The 17,800-nt window shown below is 42.1% G+C and overlaps 2 protein-coding genes across 2 annotated transcripts; one reads left to right on the forward strand and one right to left on the reverse strand.

Annotated features, from left to right (window-relative positions):
- The first annotated feature begins 8,010 nt into the window (after positions 1-8,010).
- On the forward strand, positions 8,011-10,981 carry LOC136785216 (Krueppel-like factor 10). The gene is made up of 3 exons (XM_066746231.1): positions 8,011-8,676; positions 8,919-9,140; positions 9,467-10,981. The coding sequence occupies exons 1-3, from the start codon at positions 8,623-8,625 to the stop codon at positions 10,313-10,315; spliced, it is 1,125 nt and encodes a 374-aa protein (XP_066602328.1). The 5' UTR covers positions 8,011-8,622; the 3' UTR covers positions 10,316-10,981.
- A 2,161-nt stretch (positions 10,982-13,142) lies between these two features.
- LOC136785226 (trifunctional enzyme subunit alpha, mitochondrial-like) lies at positions 13,143-16,390 on the reverse strand. The gene is made up of 6 exons (XM_066746248.1): positions 16,206-16,390; positions 15,798-15,907; positions 15,474-15,746; positions 15,153-15,403; positions 13,675-15,061; positions 13,143-13,588 (listed from the first exon to the last, which is right to left on the reverse strand). The coding sequence occupies exons 1-6, from the start codon at positions 16,276-16,278 to the stop codon at positions 13,385-13,387; spliced, it is 2,298 nt and encodes a 765-aa protein (XP_066602345.1). The 5' UTR covers positions 16,279-16,390; the 3' UTR covers positions 13,143-13,384.
- Between the last annotated feature and the right edge of the window lie 1,410 nt (positions 16,391-17,800).

Raw genomic sequence — 17,800 nt, forward strand, 5'->3', positions numbered from 1 at the left:
AATTCCCCGTTTTCTTTTGACTGTTCCTTTCAGCAAACATAAACACGGAGGGAGAGAGAGAGAGAGAGAGACGCGAGCTAAAGTTTACCTTGGCGAGTCCGTGGAACGGATCAGCGCGCGATCTCCAACGGAATAATAATGCGGGTAAAATAAAACCGGCCTCCCCTTATTCGAACACTCGCTGGTACGCGTGAGCCCATGAAGAACCCATATAATACCCCCATAGAGAGATGGGAAGATCAAACACTGAAATTACAGCATTGTGAGCACTCTTCTCCCCCCCCTCCTCCTGCCCCTCTATATACGAGGTCCTTGCACGCTGATAAAATACTCCATCTACCTCTCTTTATCTCAAAATATTCTTCGTGGATTTTGCAATCGGACCCTGAAATCTCTCTCTCTCTCTCTCTCTCTCTCGCTATCTTAGTTTTGGATTTTTCCGTTAGCTCGATTGAATGAACCGAAGAAATACTCTGCACGTGAACATTAAGAAAGCTAGGGGGGAGGATTTGATCGATCTCGAGTTTTAAGGATGGATGCCCGAAGGAATCTGAGCGGTAAGAAAAGGGTAGAGAGTTGCTATACAGCGAGTTTTATATATATATATATATGTGAGTAAAAGAGTCGGGGAGCAAAAAAGAATTCCTCGAAGGATCCGCGTTCCTGCGTTTCGATTTGTCGCGATTATCAGAAAGAAGAAGCGACTCTCGCGGAGGGCCTTTGTGAGGACTAACGTGGATGGAGGGAGAAGGGTGAGTTACGTGTGATCAAACGCGGCGATTCTTTTCTGGTGTGGACCGAGAGGGCCCGTGCTATGGGTACTCTCTAGCAAATGAGATGTGGTGGAAGGTAAGAAGTGGAAGAGGGAAGGAGGGGAGAGAAGGGCTCTCCGCTCCGGGACTTCGATATACGTTGATATCCTCCTCCCCCCCCCCCCCCCCCCACTCGGCTCTCACCCTCTCTCTCTCTCGAGGTAGACCGATGCAATATGCACGCGATCTGGCCGTTGATAATAAAGGAAGCCTTATGCAGGCAAGGCAAGTGTGTGTTTATGCGGACATGGCCCTTCGTACCGATAGGGAAAGCTTCCTTAGGACCCCCACTCTCTGCTCGTTGAAAAGTCAGAGAGCGTGTGAGAGAGAAAGAGAGAGAGAGGGAGCACCCACGCATTTTCTCAATTCCATCGCGGTATATATAATTCGAAACTCGAGCAATGCGCGATGATTCGTCGAAGAGAGGAAGAGGAGGAGGGGCGGGGGGCAGAAGGGGGGAAAGAGGATTTAATTGGCACCGAAAGGTCGTCCTTAATTTCGCGCTATCTCGATCGGAAGAATTCGAGTGAGTACAGGCTCGAAATGACCGAGGCGCCGTTCTTATCTCGAGTGGTTGTGGATAAGACCGATGATTGAAGAGAAAAGGACCACTCGAGAGAGATAGGCTTCTGCCTTCTCCACGGCGAAAGAGACAATTGTCGAGGAATGACAAGATCCATATGGACCTCGCAGAAATCCGAGCGATAAAAACGTCGCATGGAAATCTATCGTCCACTATCTCTCTCTCTCTCTCTCTCTCTCTCTGCCTCTCTCTTCCTCTCTCTTTAGAGAGGCAAATTGAGTAAATCTATTTGCACAACCGAAGAGAGATAATATTGGAAAAAATGGAGAGAGTTGCGGACTTTTGGCCAGTTCTCCTAATTACCTGCATGATTCGTCGAGGAACGAGCCAAAGACCAAATCGTTCTCTTGCGAGTCTCGAGATGAGATGCGATCTTGCTGTAACTCTCCTACTCTCGTGTGGTATCGCGACTTTTCTTCTCCCCCCCCCCCCCCCCCCCTCCTCTCTCACCCAACAACAGCGGTGCAACTCGATCGTTGTTCCGATCAGTTAGCGCTAATGAGCGATATATTTGGAGACTGTGTACGATTCTCTCGGTTCGTGGAACAACGGGACCAGTTCTACATCTTCCAATCACGAGATAGGCTATGGCAGCGGCGCACGAGCATTAAACAATCGTCCGTACATATTAATCATTGGTCGAGAGCAGAAGCGATAAGCATTTTTCTCTTTGTAGCGTTGCGAGGATCTGTAAAAAAAAGAAGAAAAAAAGGTCAGTGGAAAAACAGAAGAAAGCTTTGCAGCAAAGGAGAAGACTGGTGGTACTGCTACTGCTGTTGGCGGAGCTTATCTCGAGAGAAGGCAGATGCTTTCTGAAGGAGCCAACTAATCTGACTGCATGGTATCGGCTCTCTGTAAAACATCGCTCAGAGACAACGCCAATAATGCAATAACAAGGAGCATATAATACTATATTTGTTCCTTGCTTTATTTGAAATCTATCTAGAAGATAGAAATGTGCAAGACGTTAGTCATGAGCGATTAGCCTCGCATTGGTATCGAAGCGAAACGTTTTGTAATCGTCGCTGGCTGATCGCGAACGTGACAGGAGCGACAGGTTAAAGTTTCTTATCGGCTCATTTCACTAATATTCCTTCGAAATACTGCACGATAGCTTATCTCGGCCGTGCCTCGAGTTTAGGATCGGGAGCCTCGCTCTGACGCACTCCTCCACTTTGCGTAGCTATTGGTGAAAAACAAGAGAAAAATCAGTAAAGTATAAGAGTACATGTGTAATCATCGTTGAAAAAAAAGGCAAGAAAATATTGTTGTATAACGAGGGAAGGAATGGCGAAGAGGGTGTTTGTGTGCGCGCGAGAGAGAGAGAGAGAGAGTAAGTAAACACCATTCCAACGATGCCAGGGACGTGTCGTAACAGGCTCGAGTGACACTACAATGCGGTGTAGCAATTTGTAGGCTCGCCCTTCTTCGCCTTTCCCCCTACTCCCACCCCCCTCCCCGTACCTTCTATCCAACTGCTGCTCCTCCTCATACCTCTTTCCTCCTCCTCCTTTTACCATCGGGTGCGTGCTGTTGTATTTATGAGCCGAGCAGCAGGTCTCCTCTTCCTATCGGATTCCCTCGGTAAAGGAAGGACGCGGATCGCGCGAAAGCCTACAAGGAGTCGGAATAAAAGGATCGTGGGGGGAGAAGCACGGGGGGAGATCGCGACTGGAGAACCAAACCGAACAGGAGAGCTAACTAGGCGAGATCACTTGCCCGATAGTCCTTTCTCTTCTTCGTATCTCTCTCTCCCTCTCTTTTCTTCCTTCCCCCTTTCTCAGCTCCCTGCCATCTCCCCGAGAGACGTTCGACCGCTCGATTCAACGCAAAAGGCAATATTAACGTTCGGAAATTGATTCGGTCAAACGATTGCTTATCTCGCAGCAGTTGGGGCGAGAATGGACGAGCCAGGACTATTAGCGTCGAAAGGACGCGTGGAGGGAAAGCGAGGAATACCATAATAAGAGGGAGTCTCGGCTGTGGAAAAGAGATGGCGCGGCCAGATATATTATATACGAGGAGTACGATTCAATAAAGCATTCTAGAAAATCATTGCTTATTAATTTGACGGTTGCGCGCGCGCACGGCAGGAGGTAACCTCACCGCGGGACGCCTTTATCGGAGACATCGACGATTAATCCAGCGATATCTTCCGCCAGTTATAGCCTCGCGATGAAACACCGAAAGGGGACACCTTCTCGTCTCGCGGTGTTATTATTGTTGACTGGATGATCTTCTGCTGCTGTTACAGTAATGCTATATGTATTGTGGCACTGGGAGAACCGAGGTTAGTTTCTCCGTCCTTTGCCTCTCTGGGCCAACGAATTTCCCTTTTCTTTGTCGTCTCCATTATTATTATTATATTTTTGCTTACCTTAATTGCAGTATCGCGTTATTAACTCAATTACGACCTGTCTGCATCCAATTAGAAGTCACGCGATAAACAGACGCTCGCTCGTCTCGTCTAGCGTGCCCCCGAGCAACGAAATGGCGCGAAAATGTCGACGTTCGGCGAGTCATCTCCGGCGAAATCCGATAGATGGGACCATCGACGATCGCCAAAAGAAGCTGCTTGGCGAGAGGGGGGAGGGTGAGAGGCGCGCGCACGCGGCTTCATGAGGAGTTCGTGTGTGCACTGTGCAGGGAGCGCACACGGTAGATGGGGAGGTTAAGAGGAGGGGGGGGGGGGGGGGGGAGTAGGAAGAACCCGGTCAAACGAGTCGAACAGCCACGTGAAAGTAAGTAGACGACGGGCTTTCGTGCGATCGGACCATGTGATTGGCCAGAACTGACTGTGCAACTGAAATCTGAAATTGTCTCGCCGGAAAATTCATTTATCGACTCGGATATTTTCAGCGGACGTACACATGCATATTATGCATACACAGCCAGCCAGCCGGCCAGCCAGCCAGTCATTAGAAGTCTGATAACAAGAAACGATACGTCGCCATGCAAACAGTTACGTTGGACGTTTCAATAGCATATAGATAAAAATTTCTTTATGAGAGATTAACCAATAAGGAGCCTCGGCTGGAACGTATAAATTATAATATAAAAACGCAGAGAGATAAGCGGTCGAGCGAGCACCTTAACGATTAAGCGCAGATACGGCTTTGTGATCATGCCTTCATTATCGATACTGCGATAATTTTTTCTTTCTTTCCACGTATGCGTTTTTATTATCGCATCGTTCGTAATTTTCCCCCAAAATAATCATAATTCATCCATTAAGATTCGTCGTAGCATTGAAATTGCTGGAAATTCGAGGTTACTGCGCGATTGCCGTTGTAAATTATTGTCGAGTTCTATCGGCTTATCCAGAGGCAAACGCGCAACACAAGAGAGTATACATATAGTTAATTATCATCGCACGAGATCAAACGTAATCGCGTTCATCGCGTTTGACATGTATATATGCATGCGCACGCACAAGGCGCGCACCGTACACACTCTGACATATATAGGTATATCGTGTTATACGTACATCGAATCTCTCTGCTTCGACCACGTGACCCGTCAACCGCGAAAGGTCAGCTGACAGGTCTACCGGCCAACTTCACTTGTCTCAACTACTTGACTGTACGAATGGGATAACGTAGCCTCCCCTTCCCCCTCATGATCCGTCTCATATTCAAAAGAACTGAGTTAAAACTTATGAATGTTTTCGAGAAATAAAAGGGGGGGGGGGGTCTGTAGGTACCCAACAGTCAGCACTAGCAGAGAGATGGAAAAGAAAAAAACATGACTAGGGATGCCATTTGACTCACGTTTCAGTGGTTTCGGATTGCTCTGCTTGCGGCGTGACATCCTCTGTGCTCTGCCATCACCACATCAGCATCGACGATGACGACGACGACGACAGCATGATCTCGTTGGATGGAACCAATCAAGCGGATCAATGATAAACAGCGGTGCTCGGAAAAGATGACGAGGATGATGATGACGAGTCGCGCAATTGACTGCGACGACCTTGACTGAGACACAACATACGCACGAGGGACGATAGTGATGAGAAATATGCAAAACAGGTATGCGTACTTGTAGCCGAGGGAGAAGAGAGAACAAACAAGCGTACACTCCACAATGAAACTGCACAACCGGCTGTTTTAATACTGTTGCGATATACCTTCGATTTTATGCTTTATACTCGTGCACCGACGCTTTCAATCGGATCACGATTTTCCATTTTTTCTGTATGCTTTTTTGGTAGACTGGTCCCGGAGATTGTCGCGTCTCGTCGCACAGCTCCGATCAAATGCACGGATATACAATCACCACGACAGCACGTTACGCGGCCGCTGTCAGCGGGCAACTAACTAAACTTAAATGCCGCTGCAATACCAAACAACCCCCTCTCCTATCTTAGCAGCGTGACTCCGTGCACGAGTAGTGGGGGGCTGGCTAGAGTAGAATGGAGGGATAAAACCCGCCTACACATTTCTAACCTTTCTACCTCAATCTCTCATTCGTTGGTGCTTACTACATCTGCCTACTATACGTGTGCACTCTAGTACTCTCCTCATTGGGCGTATTGATCCCAAATTTACCGACCGGGCACACCTGTGCGTGCGCATCCCGTCGATAAGGTAGATTGTAACCTTAACTAACAATGAAATTCAAATCATAGATAACTACTATATCAACGGTAGACTAAAGATTAATAAAGGCTGGTAAAGTCACATAACCTCTCTCTCTTTTTCCCACTCCATATTCCCGGGTAAGTAGACAGATAATGAGATCCCGTGTATGAGCTGTTTAGCCGCACTGCGTAGTTATTGCAAGGGCAATAGAAATCGAAGAAATTGAAAGATTACTAGTGTGTGTCTTATTAGAGAAATAGAAAACTATTATTCAAGAATTAGCATTCAATGCTCCATTACCAACGAGTGTCGAGTATATGAGTATACGAGTTATAATCATATTTAAACTCGGTAAACACCAAATAAATCAGTCCAGGTGAATGTATGACGACTCCTTTGTCGCGTTTCTTTTATTTGTCATCTTTGCAACATTGTTTTGCAAGCGTCTCCTCCGAGACAGTTATCTCCTTATCTCGCAGCTGAACATGTCTGGCGCATTTCGCATTAAAAAAGATATTACTACGAGCGATATGAAACTTTACATACAATTTTTTCTTTTCTTCTTCATTAGCAACTATGTATACGGCGACTGCGACGGCAAAGACGGCAGATAACGAGGAATAATTTGAAACTGGAAAATATTGATTCTTCTTTTTGAACCAACTAATCACACTCCAAGTTTAGTTAGCAAACAAAGTTGCTTAACTACAGCGTTACGAGCAATGACGAGCATGCATAGGCAAGAGATAGAGCTGATGATCTAAGCTTGATTCCCACTTCGCCATCAGGCTTAATTTTAGTTCACGCTATGTTTACGTGACACTTTCCGCAAAGGGCTCTGACCCGTTTAACGCCTGACACACCCCCCCAGGCGACACGCTTACAGGTCGTGACTCGTGACTGTCGTAATGCACTTAAAAGTAGTATAGTCGGATGCAACAGCTAATATAGCTATTACAGTTTGTCTAGGCCAAGCAGCGTGCGATTAGCGATATCGAAGCTTGCGTTCAGCCGACCGCTAGTGAATTATGTTAATTAATCAGACTGATCCATCCCGACTAGTTTACTGATGGCCACGTGTATGGCGCAAGTTCATCCTCCATGATGCCCATCCTTGCTTACGTGACGCTAAGCATGTCTAGCTACTGATATAGCATCCACATTTTCTAGTAAACTATGTGGCACCTTTCGATCGCCGCAAAGGAAACTTGACGTCGTACGAGAAGAAAGAGAAATTATTTAATTTTACTGTACCCAGCTTATCGTTTCTATGGTAACCAATGAACTAATTCTTCTCGAGATAAGCTATACTTTAAATTTACCCGATTTATTTTCGAAGCAATCGCCTATTTCTCAGCGAGACACGCACGATAATTGCGCGATCGAAGCGAGGGCCACAATACTTGAAAACCATGATCACGAGCTTACCGGCTGATCTTACACACCGACATTGCCATCTGCTTGCTATTTTCAGCATTCCTTGTAACGTCCATCTAAGAAATCTACTATATGATAATCATCAAACAACCTTTCTTTGGCATCCACATACACAGTTTCCAATTACTTATGTCGAATACAGAAACGCAACAGTAATATTATATTAACCATTCGAAGCTTTGTAAAGGTCTACAGAGAAAATTTCGGGAAACTGAAATTAACTAACCTAAAAAGAGACTGTTATATTTAAGATCACAAACTGCGCCAAATGCTTCTATAACATCGAAACGCGCATTAGCTGATTAACGGTAGAATAAACATTATTAGTCAGTTAAGCAAGTCTGCATACCTAACCTATCAATAAACAAGTAGAATACAAGTTTACAAAGCGTGTATTCTTGGAGAGACTAATAGATGCACCGAGTGAAGTCTGGCATGTCTGATGCAGCACGGTGTGAAAGGCCACGGTTCAGTGTGCGGAAGAAAGGAAGCACGTTAGTCGGTTAGTGTAGTACAACAAGCTAGTATCTCTCCGCCATTCCCTCTCTACCCCCCTGACTTGATTCGTTCACAGAAACTTCGGATCAGATGGACCACAGTCGACACATTGTGTGAGCTTTGTGTTAGTAGATGCATCGTATACAGCAGATGAGGAGAGAAATCGAGCTTGACGCTTGATTGGGTGACGGGACGAAAAGTAGACGTCAGGTGGGGGTCTCTCCACCACTTCTGCCTCGCCTCCACGACGACCCCTCGCGCGCTTCCTCGCCCTAGTCTCGCTCTGTATGACGGCATGACGTATCAGGGAACGCGCGCCACGCATCCTGACGTCACGATCACGACCTCGGTCAGACTGGGAGCACGTGAACAGCATGCCGCTGATCACGCGCTGATCGGCTGACAGGCACGCCGCAATTGGCCGGCAACGACGAGCCCCTCACGCCCATTGGACCGACTGTGGACCGCCGCATGATCGTGCTCCTGCAACAACCGGGCCGCCCAGAGCAGGCTTGCGCGATTGCGATGCGACCTGAGAACTGAGAAAGCTTCATTACCTTAACAGACGTTCAACGCTTATAGTCAATCGCGTCTCTCGCGCCGCAGCATCTTTCTTGCATTCGACATCTCTCTACGACAACCAATTTCCATTGTACGCTACCAATAGTCCTTAAACTGTTTCCCCAGGGGAATACACCTGATAACAACAATGGAGAACAATCAACCGCTTTCACCTCCAGCCTCACCTCAATTCAGGCAGCAAGTAAGTGACGATTAAAAATTACCGCCAGCTTCCACGCGCCAATTACAAATTTCCTTTGCCTTCCTACAATCGTTCATCCCTTTTATCTTCGAGCACTTTGCAAGTGCGTTCAGTTTACCTGTGAGTCCTGAAACCGATTTACTATAATTAACATTCATCCTCGCTTTTGTATCAAATTACAAAGATAGTCTCAGTGATCAGTGAAAAACCATACATCAATGTGATTTTCTTCTTTTTTGTAGAACGAACCTCTTCAATCTTCGTTCAGTGTGGCAGCATTATTGGGGGAAAAATTGTTGGAGAGCAATCCTCGGCAACAAAAACAGCAGCTGCATAGTGTTAAACCGACGAGTCAGACGGATGCTCCACGTCCAAATTTACCACCCACACCTCAGCCTTCAGACTCTGAAGAGGACGAGCCAGCACGAAAAAAGTTTTGTGTGGAACAATGCGAATTGGCAAAAGTAATTATATAGTATAATGAATGAAAGTTATGCTTTGAAATATCTCCTGATCGGTGTACGCGGTTACCTTCACCGACACGCATGCGCATTTGCACAGTGAACACAAATAACCAACGTCTGATCACTTCTTATCCTTTGAGCAACATCATATAACATCCTTGTGTTGCGATAGAAAATACCAGAGTGCCGTTAAATTATGATGGATACCGGGATGCAAATCTAAAAAAAATATCGTTATTGAATTATTCCAGCTTTAAGATAATTATATGTATATTATAGGATTTAAAATATAAATGTGCTTACTTATTTTGTGTTCTCCATTGCAGCTACTATTGGATGGTACGCCACCAGCGAGCCCAGAGCCAACCAGAGTATCGGTCATAATGCGCGCCAACAGAGACGGGACCTGCAGTCCCGCCAACCTGACGGTCAACAGTCTCGACGAACCGGGCTCCGAGGAAGCTCGGGCAGAGCCCCCCCGAGAGTCGAGTCGTAGCCCGCTCAGTTGTTCGCCAACAGCCGGCTCGGAGAACGTGTTGAAGAGCCTCAAGTTCAAAATGAGCCTGCGGAAAGAGGAGATAATTGTAAACAGCAAGAACACGGACCGTGAGAGCATCGGGCAGACGAAATTGCAACCTTTGGCACCGAAACCAGCACCCATTGTAGTTACTGGATTATTGGGATCTCCTTTGCTCCTAGTAACCGCGCCTGCGGCCAATCCACCCACGACCAATTGCAATGCGCACGAATCAGCTGTAAGAAGGCGCGTGTATGAGTGTGAGCATCCCGGCTGCGGAAAAAATTACTTCAAGTCATCTCATCTAAAAGCTCATACCCGCACTCACACTGGTGAACGACCATTCTCCTGTCCCTACGAGGATTGCAGCAGAAGATTCTCCAGAAGCGACGAGCTCTCCAGGCACAAGCGAACGCATACCGGGGAAAAGAAGTTTGCATGCGCCGTCTGCCAAAGAAGATTCATGCGTAGCGATCATCTGGCCAAACACGTGAAGAGACACGCCAGAGATAGATCATCGACCAATCAGAATGGAGCACCAGCTGTCGGTACTCAGCCTGCCCCAGCATCATTGAGGTTAAGTTTGCTGCCTGTACTGGCCCCCCGGATAACAACACCTCTACATCAGCAGATCTTACCGCCAAGACTGGCCGCCTGAAACAGCGTCAATGTCAAAGTTAACCCAAATTCATTCCACTGTATCCCAATTGTACCAAGCAGAGGATCATTGAGGCTATATCATTGTGAATCGTGCAAGTGTGATCTTCGAGGAATGGCTCCCCTAGGCCACCCGCCATAAAATATCAAAATTTATCATCCATTCAAGGGATTCAGTGATAATTGCCAATTTTTATATAAGTTTAGTATTTAGAGCATTTTAAGAATATCGGCGCCACCGGCCAGCCTCCATTTTTCGTTGGCCGTCCCGCAAACCAAGTACCTAAGTGTGCCTGTGATCAGTGTTGAATTTTAGTGTAAACGAGAATACGAAAGATTAGACACTCGTGAAATATGGAGAGAATGAGAGACAAAGACAGATTATATTTATTTACCAGAAAAATTTATCTTTCATGTATATATGCATAGAAACAAAACGCTATATGTCTACACGCGTAGTCTAAGATAATGTTACAAGTTCATTCGCTTTCTTCATGATTTTAAGAATTAACCATTTTTTTTGTATTGTAACGTACACAGATTTAGCTAGCTAGATCGCGGTCGATTCAAGACCTATTGTATAATATAAAGTATATATAATTTTTCTACCTATACGTTTGCAAATATAAAAAACTGAGTTTTGTAAATCGTTATAGATTTCTTTCTCTGAGCATAACCTCTCTCGACCTTTTAATCTCCACTTAGAAATATATACCGTTACAATATTTTGTACACATACCTCTTACATATTTTTCAATTACTTGAGTCTGCTTTACAAATCCTATCCACATTTCTAATAACAGCTAGATTGAGCTTTTCTAACGGCTACTATTCAAAAAATGGCGTCATTCAACACCATTTGGAACAAAGTTTGCGCGCTATTTCGTTCTTCTCACCAATGTTGGCGCTGCTGTCTATGCTCTGGCTATGGAATGTACGAAAATAGCTTAAAGAAAAAGGGAGAAAATTGGTAGTGGCTGATAACGTGATTACACAAATTATTACCAAACACAATATAATAATAGTACTTTTTTCTATTGATGCAATAATAAATTAGTGTAATATATTTTAATGATAAAATGCAGATGTTTTCGGCTTACTTTAACGTCTTCAACACTGTATCAGTTAGATCGTGCAACAATGTAGAGAAGGTGAGGCACTCACGATGCCCCGGAGCTAAAACGTCAAGAATTAAAATCATTTGCATAACTTAAGGAAATATACATTTTTTGTTTAAGATATTTTTACACGAAAACAGAAAAGAGCCTCAAAAAGGTACTATATAAAAAGTTAATATCCCTCATAGTTAACCACACAGATAACGTTTTCTTACGTCTATGACCCTGTGCCCTGGGGCGTGTCAAGTGCTTTGTCATTCTGAATATAAAACAGACTTATTAATCGATTAGCCAGTTTTACTACAAAGTTGATCTTTTTCGGTCTAAATGACACTTCCACGATAGACATGAAAATTAAAACGATTGGCCAATAGTATAGTATATGAAATATATTATTTCCTCGACTGTGCTGATATATTATAAGAATTATTTTTTCTTGAACAAGAACCTCGCATTTCAATTTCTCTGAGTAATGTTTTCATATTACGGAAGCTCGTATGAAGAGTATAATGAAATTCACCATGGAAATAATTTCCTGCTTTGATTCTATTCTATTCTATGATTATAGTGGAAATTATAAACGAATCTGACTACAGTGACAAAAAGCAGAGGATAGGATCTCACCCGTACGCTGACGCGAGGCGAGATTTTATATCAAGCCGGAAAAGTTTCCATCACGCATCGTACGAACGACGAGCGTGTGCCTCTTATTTTGATATGATCGCAACAATATCGATCAAGCAAGACCCATCCTTTATTTTTGGCCACTTGCACTGCCCATTAAATAAGGCACTCCATTTTTAACTGGAAGGAGTCTAGTCGACTCCTGTCTGAGACCTGTAAGGTTAAAAAATATATAATTAATACTTTTACAATGTTTTTACGTGGTTTTGATATTCTGGTAAAATATGTTGCTCGAGGTAACAAGGTGGTTCATTCCTGGTCATTGGTGGTTTCTCGCGAAATCTACCGCTTTCTTGCATCAGCCAAGGACCCTACCTCTTTTTCGCCTCGGAAATGTCACAAACAGGTGTGTGGGACTGGTAGATGACGCAAAAATCTTCTGGATTGCCCTATGCTACAGCTTTTCTTTATTTTTCCTGTAAAATCTAAAATTCCTGTAAAAAATCTAATACTACAAATACCTGTCCTTCCTTACTAAAACTACGTAGACAACTATTTGATTTTAGTTTTTACAAATAATCTCCATATATTTTTAAAGAAGTTGAATAGTTTCTCTTTTAATGTTTCTTTGGATTTTCGAGTTTTTTAATTCAAATGACGTTATTCGTTTTATCGATTCGTTGCTAATCTCTTTTAATACAATAGAAGATTGCTGATGGTATATACATATATAATCTATTTGCCTGTACATTTAATGCAAGCGACATATCCGCAACATTTCTCAACATTGCATCAAGCTCTCATCAGGAAAAAATTCTTACCTATACCATTATTATTCATGATTTCAGAGTTACGTTTATGGTAATAAATTAAACAATACAGATTTGCAATTGATATCAGTCTCTTAACACAATATCGATTATTTCATCAACTTTTCTTCTTTCGGGAGTAAATAAAGATAAAGCGAGGTCATTTTTTTTTTCAAAAATATTAAATAAATTTACTTTTAAAAAGCGCCTCAAAGTTTCATATAAAAGACTTTTACAATATACATGTGTACATATTTAGATATATATCTATAGAGATTATGGTATTAACGGTATAAAAAGTTTAAAATGCATTGATAAACAATTGCATCTACTGTATTAAAAATAGTGAAAAATAATTGGCCTAATAAATTTTTGTAATACCACTAGTAGCCAACAATATTATTTATAGTCTTTCCTAACGGTCTTCCAATAAATTCAAATAACAATGTAGTGGAAATTACAATGATTGTTTCTTTCTTTCTGTCTTCACATTTAAAAAAATAAAACTGAGCAATAGTTTTACTTCTTATAAAACTTTTTGGTCGGATCCTTTGCCATGTCATAAAGCGTTTGGCATGGCTTGTAGGCAAGACCGTAATGTGTCTGATACTCCTCCATTTTTCTCACCAATTTGTCTGCACCATAGTAATCTATCCAGCGGAATGGACCTCCTGAGAATGGCGGAAAGCCCAATCCGAAGACGGCACCAATATCGCCCTCCAGCTGCAAAGCGAATTAAATAAAGTTCAGCTAACGATATATTATCTAGGCTCAATTTGATCAAAATATAACAATTTTGATAAACATACGGGACTAGCAAGCACGTTTTCTTCCAAACAGAGCACTGCTTCATTGACAAAACGTGTGACCATTCTTAATTGACGATCTTCATCAGACGTACTACCTTTAGGTTCAAGTTTGTATTTCTTTAGTATATCCACCGCGCGAACATTGACATCCCTATGTTTCGAGTTAGTTTCGTATACGAATATTCCCTTTCCTGATTTACGCCCCAGGAATCCATCCCTTACCATATCATTGAGAATCTCAACTTCTCCTCCTTTAAATCGGTCTCCAAAGGCCTTTACAAGGTCTCGACTGATATGAGAGGCTACGTCTATACCGACCTCATCCGCTAAAGTAGCCAAACCAACGGGAAATCCGAATTTCTTGCTCAACCGATCAAGAGTAGTCGGTTCTACACCTTCCTGCAATAATCTGATAAGCTCAGACATCATCACTGATAAAATTCTAGTCGTGTAGAATCCAGGACCATCCCCAACAATAATGACAGTCTTCCCTTGTTTTAATCCAACATCTACAGCGCTCTTTATCGTCTCTTCCGAAGTACCCTTATGCGTGATAATTTCCAATAATTGCATTTTGTCTACTGGTGAAAAGTAATGCATACCGATTACTTTTTCAGGTCTACTGCTACCAGCTGCTATTTTTGTTATCGGAATTGCAGAGGTGTTTGATGCGAAAACACAATGTGCCGGTGTGACTGCTTCTACCTCTTTAATGACCTTGTGTTTAATCGTTATATCCTCAAAAACAGCCTCAATCACCATATCAGCATGTTTGAATGACTCATAACTTAGCGTAGCATCTAGACTTGCAAGATACTTGTCTTTGACGATAGAAGAAATACGTTTACGTTTCACCGAAGTTTCCAAACCCTTTTGGATTTGGTTGACTCCACGGTAAAGACCATCTTCATTTGTGTCCTTCATAGTTACGCCATAGCCTTTATCAATACTGACTTGAACAATTCCGGCACCCATCAGTCCAGCACCAACTACAGCAATATTTTTTACAGCGCTGTTCGGTGGGCCAAAACGATTCTTCTTACATGCTGTTTGGCCGAAAAATAAACTGACCAATCCTCGACTCTGAGGGGTCACCGCTAAATGTCCAAAAGTCTTTGCTTCCGCATCGTATCCTGCAGTAGGGCCTTTATCCAATCCCGTTCGCACTACTTCCAGAATTTTTAGTGGTGCTGGGTACAGACCTCCAGTCAGTTTCATTACTTGACTTTTTACTTTATTAAATAGTTGATCCTTTACGAAATTATACGAAAGAGCGAAATGAGTAATTTTGTCAATTGTGGTTTTGGGATAATGTTGAACTTCAAGTTTTCCGCTGGCTAAATCTTTCGCTGCGGCTATAGCTGTCTCTTCCAAATATCTCCGCGTACTACACGTTGAAATAAGACCAAAATTTTACATATCATCATCATTTTTCAAGATATTTTAGTTGTTTCCAAAGCAAAAGGATAATACTTTACTTTTCTTCGGCGGATGAAACTCCCGGACCTAAACGATTAACCGTGAGATCAACAATGCCAAATTTTTTGGCCTTATCGGCTTTTAGCGTTTGTCCAGTAACCATCATCGTAAGAGCGTTAGGGAGCGAGACTAGCTTTGGTAATCTTTGGGTTCCTCCTGCCCCAGGAAGAAGCCCGAGCTTCACCTCAGGTAAACCTAATCCAGTTTTAGGATCGTTAACGGCAATACGGTAATGGCATGCCATTGCAGTCTAGATGCAAAAATAATGCAAATAAATTCTAAAACTGAAAAAGAAAACTTAGGGATATTAAATATGATACCTCCAGTCCTCCGCCAAGACAGCTACCATAAATGGCAGCTACAATAGGTTTTTTACTATCTTCGATCATTTTTAAAATTCTTTGTCCATCCTTCGACATCCTATATCCATCTTCTTCATTCTTCCATTTTTCTACCATAGTAAGGTCAGCCCCAGCAATAAAGCTTCCTTTTTTTCCACTTATAAGTACAGCAGATGATACAGCTGCATTATTTTCAATATTTTGTAAAACTAATGCTATTTCATTCATTACTTCTTGATTCAAAGTATTCACCTGCAATTACAGATATATAGAAAAAATTCAAAATTTTCATCTTCTTCTTACCTTCTCCCCTGGGGAGTCCAAAGTTACAACAGCTACATTGTCGACAACTTTAATTTTGAAGTGCTTTGGATCTTGTACAGTGGAGAGTGCTCTAATTGGTTGATATAGAGCTACAAGAAAAAAATTTATTTAAAGGAAAAATATAAGTGTTTCTAATGGAGTATTTGTTTTTAAACGTTTTAAGAAATTGCAAAATGAGGTCAAATGTTGAGTCAGGAATGGAAAGAAAAAAAATAGACTTCATTTTTAAAGAATAGATCAATCTATTCACCATATAGAAATTTTGCCAATGAATGTTTTGCACGAGTATCGAGTTCTACTGGCAGTGCAAAGGTTGCTTTAACGTAACGATATTTCAATTTCAAGAAAAATGTTAACAATGAAAAATGTATATTTAACAATAATCACCTGCTCGTGTGACGAAATTTACATCAGCTCTTGAGAAGCGCATTAAAGCACCTATTAATCTGCACCCCGTCATGATTACTTAACAATTACTTAAATTTCTACAATTCCAAGTTGTTACGATTTGGATCTCTCCCCTTCTTATCCTTGTACAGCAAGCAAGCTTAAAGTGTAAGTATATAACAACTTTAACTATACATATTTCGCACTTGATAACTTATTGCTTCTGTTATAAATGCGCATGCGTAGAGCCGGCCGGTGACTTAACCTCAAGGACTTTGACCTTGATATACTCAGCAGCAGTCAGCTACTTGCAGCTACTGTACAGTGTACACAATACTTTGGTTTATTACTAGTAATTACTACTCTGTTTACCTTTTTTCTCTTTCTTTCCTTTTTTCTTTTTAACATTTTATTGTTTGTTTGTTTAAGAATAACTAGCATTTCCGGAGAATGATGCATAACCTCCAACCAATTGTATTATTTATCTTCGAATTCTTGTGGATATATAAACTTTTATTATTAACATGTTAATAGTTGTATTTAGTTTTACAGTAAAGAAAGTACTGATTGAAAATAATTTTCTCCATTACGAATTTCGAGGAAAACAATTTTTGTGCTGTTGGTTAGGAAAAGATAAACAAAGAAGGAAGATGCAACCAATGCAGGAAGATGACTGAGAAGAGTAAAGGAATTAAAACAATTGAAAGTATTTGAGAATTTTCTTCGTTTTGTTTAAAAATTATAGATGGCTCTTTTTACTCTAAAAAATTTACAAGAATTGTTTTTCCTTTGACAAATCAAGAAAAGCTGCGAGGAGTGTCCTTGCTGCACTGCTGTATGTATGTATTAGTGTAATAATGTGGGGAAAAGGAAACATGCTTGTCTCGTCTCAACTAATCGTACTAATTCTATAGTACAGTGATAACGAATAGACCCTAACCACCCTAACGATTAATGAATTTCTATCTTTAACGTGAAAAATTTCTGTAGCCTGTCTCTCCTATAGACACCATGCACACCAACACAATGACAGTGAGATAAGAATGTATATTGGTGTATATGCATACTATCAGCGCAAACTATCGGTCAATTTTCGCAGTTTTTCAGTGTAATTTATTTATACGTATACAGTACAGTTATACATTGACACTTCGCTATCATTGTGTTGGTGTGCACGGTCTCTGCATGGCCTTCTCCAGTCTCCTGACGCTCCTGACCACTCCTGACTCTCCTGACTTCTTCATGCTCCATCCAGCGTTGCCAACTTTAACATAATTATGCTATGATAGCAAATATCTTAACAGATTTGTAAACAGCAATGTCTATTTTTTCTAAATCTTTTATCTCAGTGTTAAGTTCATGATCAGGCTGACAGACACGTCTAATGGAAGTGTTCAAAAACAACCGCTCAGTGAGCGCTCACTGAGCGCTTGTATTTGATTGGCGAAACCCTAACTTACAACCAATCAGGTGCAATTGCTCAAGTTCAGTGAACGTTTACGTATGAGTTATAATTTATTAAGGATTCAACCTAAAGGTCGCGTTGAGAAATTCAGTAAGGATAAAGACTGTCAAGAGCTAACCTAATGACCTTT

The sequence above is a fragment of the Prorops nasuta genome, unplaced genomic scaffold (genome assembly GCF_024137725.1).
Source record: "Prorops nasuta isolate Cenicafe-Biocafe unplaced genomic scaffold, Cenicafe_Pnas_1.2 PNAS00204, whole genome shotgun sequence".
In the NCBI taxonomy this organism is placed as follows: domain Eukaryota; kingdom Metazoa; phylum Arthropoda; class Insecta; order Hymenoptera; family Bethylidae; genus Prorops; species Prorops nasuta.

Excerpts from the sequence above, each read along its gene's own strand:
- LOC136785216 (XM_066746231.1), top strand. The coding sequence starts at position 8,623 with ATGGAGAACAATCAACCGCTTTCACCTCCAGCCTCACCTCAATTCAGG. Across the intron at positions 8,677-8,918 it reads CACCTCAATTCAGGCAGCAA|AACGAACCTCTTCAATCTTC; the intron begins GTAAGTGACGAT and ends TCTTTTTTGTAG. Across the intron at positions 9,141-9,466 it reads AACAATGCGAATTGGCAAAA|CTACTATTGGATGGTACGCC; the intron begins GTAATTATATAG and ends TCTCCATTGCAG.
- LOC136785226 (XM_066746248.1), bottom strand. The coding sequence starts at position 16,278 with ATGACGGGGTGCAGATTAATAGGTGCTTTAATGCGCTTCTCAAGAGCT. Across the intron at positions 15,747-15,797 it reads TGGACTCCCCAGGGGAGAAG|GTGAATACTTTGAATCAAGA; the intron begins GTAAGAAGAAGA and ends CTGTAATTGCAG. Across the intron at positions 15,062-15,152 it reads GTTTCATCCGCCGAAGAAAA|TACGCGGAGATATTTGGAAG; the intron begins GTAAAGTATTAT and ends TTCAACGTGTAG.